The sequence below is a fragment of the Phodopus roborovskii genome, unplaced genomic scaffold (assembly GCF_943737965.1).
Source record: "Phodopus roborovskii unplaced genomic scaffold, PHOROB, whole genome shotgun sequence".
NCBI classification, from domain to species: Eukaryota; Metazoa; Chordata; class Mammalia; order Rodentia; family Cricetidae; genus Phodopus; species Phodopus roborovskii.
Window position 1 is genome coordinate 38,878 of NW_026126931.1, and position 4,187 is coordinate 43,064.

Below are 4,187 nucleotides of genomic sequence, written 5' to 3' on the forward strand. Positions count from 1 at the left end.
AGACAAATAGATGTCTGCACACTGGCCTGACATCTGAGACCTTGTTAATGCCTGTGGTCTGTGATGCTGCAAGAGGCCATGTGGATGTTCATGGTTTGTGCTCTAGCTAGAGGCCATGTTGAGGTACATATCCTGTTCTATTACCAAGGCCATGATGGTACACACTGACGATTCTAAAGCCAAGGCCTGTGTTGATGTCTGTGGTCTGTGCTCCCACTAGAAGCCATGTAGATGTTCATTGTCAGTATTACTATGAACTGTAATGGGCAAGGAAGCTTCTTTTGCAGTAGAATCAATGACTACAGCCTCACAGTTGAGAATGAGCGAACTATAAATCTTCTATATTATTTCCACCTTCCTACAGCCAACCTACCAAACCTGCCTAGACAGGCAGCCATTGAAGAAAACTCTTTAAAAATGTAATAGGGTTGTAAAACTGTAGCTCCTCACAGTTATAGTTTCTGCTGGGATGGGGAGATGAGGGTGAGGAAGGACTCAGCTTTCCTTCAGAGGCTGGATGCTGCGAGATTGACCGTGCTCCAGTGAGCATATGGATAACACAAATTAAACTTGTCTATTTTTTCTATTTTATGACATATATTTCCACAGCTCACTCTTATTTATGTGCCAGTCATTACCTTTCACTTCAAGTGAAAGAGAGTTCTAGTAGTGTGATGGTGCCTTTTGCAAACATAAACTGGTTCTCGATTTCATTTAAGTTTCTTTAGAATAAGAGAAACCCCATAAGGAATATAAGGAAATTCCACTTCCTAGTGACTGTGAACAGAGCATCAATGAAATAAACAAGTTTGCAGATGTAGAGTTCTTAAACATACTACACTAAGTGGCAGAGCTGGGTGATGTGGTAGATTTATCTTTAGGTTTTGAGGATTCTCCACACTGATTTCCAGAGTACCTCCATCAATTTCCATTGCACCCAACAGTGAATGTGAGTTCCTTTTTCCCCACAACCAACACCAGTTGTTTTACTCATTTTAGATACTCTGGGTAGGGCGAAATGAAATCTCAAACTTGTTTTAATATTCATTTTCCTAATTTCTAAAGATGATGAACATTTTTAGATTTATCTTTTAGTCATTTTTAGTTCTTCTATTCAGAACTCCATCTTGTCTTCTGACATCTCCATTTCCTTTACCAGGAAATGATGGAGTGAAAGGGGATGGTTTAGTGAGACTGTTGAAATGGCCTGAGGTCACTTTTTTGGTTGTGTCAGTCCACTAGGGGGCAGTGCATGATTCCTAGAAATTACTGTCCTTAAGTTGCCTAGAGCTTTGAAGATCTGAGGAGAAATAGGGACACAGGGCAATCCACTCACAAAGAAAGAAGTGGGGATGATGATGTGGGGATCACCCAGATCTTTACCTCTCAATCATTCTGTTGAAAACCACAGACTTCTAGGTTCTGTTTGCTGGATTCCATGTGTGTATCAATCAATTTTAACAATTCTCTGAACAAAATAAAATCTCGCTGGGCATTGTGAGAATGGATACACAATAGAAAACATCTCCAATGCTCTCTTTTTTAAAATTTTGTTGGAAAGTTCCTAAATTCAAAGAAATAGAAATATTCCAACACACTTAATACCCTTTACTATACACACAGACACATACACACACACATACACAGAGAGAGAGAGAGAAAGAGAGAGACAGGGAGGGAGGGAGGGAGACAGGAAGGGGGAGGAAGGAAGGAGAGAGGGAGGGAGGGAGGGAGAGCGGGAAAGAGAGAAAGAGAGAATACTCTAAACCAGAAACCAAAAGAATAACTTTTTTTTTAGAAATGCTAAGATATAATAAGTATGAAAACAGAAGGAATCAGGCCTCACTGAACTTAGACAGACATTCACAGCCTGGTCAGACTCAATGTGCTTTCCTATCCAATGGTGAAAAAGAGCTATGCAGAAGACATGAGATGGAAATTACATGAGGGCAGAAAGACAGGCATGTCTCGTTTTTGTTACAATCAACAAAACTGTCATTGGAAACATTTTCTATGCACAGGTCTGATGATATCAAGAAATTCATTTTATTCTGTAGAGCACATTACATGCTGATCTTTTACATTGTGTACTTAAGAAATCTGCTAGGACTCTCTCACTGAGTGTATTAACCACATGTTAAGGTGGACCCCATGGCCACACATAGGTGGACAATACAGAATGAACTCCATGATGTTTTGTATCATATTGTATGGTCTGGGTGTTCTTTTTGGTGCTTTGTCTTTTCTGGTTTTGTTTGTTTGCCTCTGTGTTTGACTTAAAGAGGGAGAAAAAGAAAGAATGTGGAGTTGGGTGATTTAGAAGGTGTGGGAGTTTTTGGAGGTGGTGGAGGAAGGGGGAAATAATGATCAGAATATGTTGTATAAATAAAACTTCCAAGACAAAAATTAGTCAAAGAATCATGCTAGGATTCTGTAAGACATTTTTAACCGACTAGAGCTGTAAATTTTCACACTAGCATTCTGCATTAATGGATTCCCCATCCTCAGACATTTCCCCCCCCCCCAAACTCTCCTTATAAGAAATATTACATTAAAAACACAGTGCCCCTGGGTCCTCATCATTGTCTGTCATAGCTTGGGAGAGATTGCCATGCAGAGTCATAAGGAAGTGGGTGGGGCTTCTTTTTCAGATGAATGAGGAAGTTGGGTGATTCAGAGAGAGCCTGATGTGTGTAAGCACAAGTGTGCTGGGCACAAGACTTGGCACCATCACAGCTGGAGAGGACATCCCAGCAACTGGACAGGGGCCATGGAGAGGAAGCTGGGAGCTGTGCTGGGGATTCTGTGTGTGCAGATTTGCTGTGAGTTGTGCTCTCCTACATTGCTTTTGGGATTCTCCAGAGATGTCAGGGTGGAGAGGATTAGCCAACCTAGAGCTCCTGGGCAGTCATCCTCAAGGTGTCTCCTGGGATATTTGACAGGTGTGGGTGAAAACCCCTCATGATTCTGGTTTGCTTTTCTGATTCCAAGCAGTGGTGAGAGGAGTTGAAGTGGAGCAAAGTCCTTCAGCCCTGAGTCTCCATGAAGGATCCAGTTATGCTCTGACATGCAAGTTTTCTACAACCATGAAAAATGTGCAGTGGTTCCGACAGAATCCCATGGGCAGCCTCAACAATCTTTTTTACCTGGTTCAAGGAATAAAGAAGAATGGGAGATTAACTGCAACATTTGACTCTAAGGAGCGAAACAGCACCCTGCACATCAGGGATGCCCAGCTGGAGGACTCAGGCACCTACCTCTGTGCTGCTGATGCACAGTGTTTCCAACAAGCCTGCAGACTGGCCCCAAAGTGCATCTGGGTGTGCAGCTACCACCCTAACACAGGAAGACTCTGCAGGAGGCTTTTGCACAGCTGTGGCTTTATCAGATCTCCACCAATTATCGGGAAGGTGTGAGGAAACACAAAATTACCACAACACAAATTCATACTTCAACTGATATAATACTGACTTGTACAAGGATAAATGCTCTGAAATAAATGCTCTGAAATGAGTAAAATCTACACTTTATTTTAACAAATGCTTCCAGCTCATCTGCTCAACATGAATTTGATTAAATAATTAATTTTGAAGATATAATAAATTATGTTGTACAAAGTCAAGACAAAAGAATCTTAAATCACAACATGACTTCAATAATGTCTTGATATTAAAAATATATTCATTTATTCAATGCACAACCAATATTTTACATAACAAATTATGAGACCCAAATGATACTTTACAAACTAGAGAGATGTCTTTGTGATTTGGATCACAATAACCCATACAGCAAATTGATTCTACAAAATACATACCTACAATGTAATAAACATGCACAAATTCTCATTAAAATATTGCTTTCAAAAACACTGGAAACTTCTTAAAAGTCACACAAAAGGGGACAATTCATTATATAATAATTAAACAAGCTCAAAGTAGTGCTAATTCTCAAGGGATGGTAGCTTATATTCCACATTTGAAAGGCTCTGGCATGGCACTTGTCTCTGCATGGAACTGGAAAGCAGCTAAGCTCCTTCATTCAGGAACTGTCTGTCTTCCCATTGCTGTTTTCAGGTTGAAACAGCAACTAAGTGGTTACAACAGCAACTCAATTAGCTAAAACATTTACATTCTAGAGCTTCTCAAATAACTGACCCCTTGTGATTCATTCAGCTTCATCCCCAT

General features: G+C 40.4%; 1 gene segment (V, D, J or C); it reads left to right on the forward strand.

The window, feature by feature from the left end:
- Positions 1–2,745: 2,745 nt before the first annotated feature.
- LOC127214662 (T cell receptor alpha variable 22-like) lies at positions 2,746–3,416 on the forward strand. The segment is given in 2 exon segments: positions 2,746–2,822; positions 2,995–3,416. Coding segments are annotated over 2 exon segments (474 nt in total).
- The last annotated feature ends 771 nt before the right edge of the window (positions 3,417–4,187 follow it).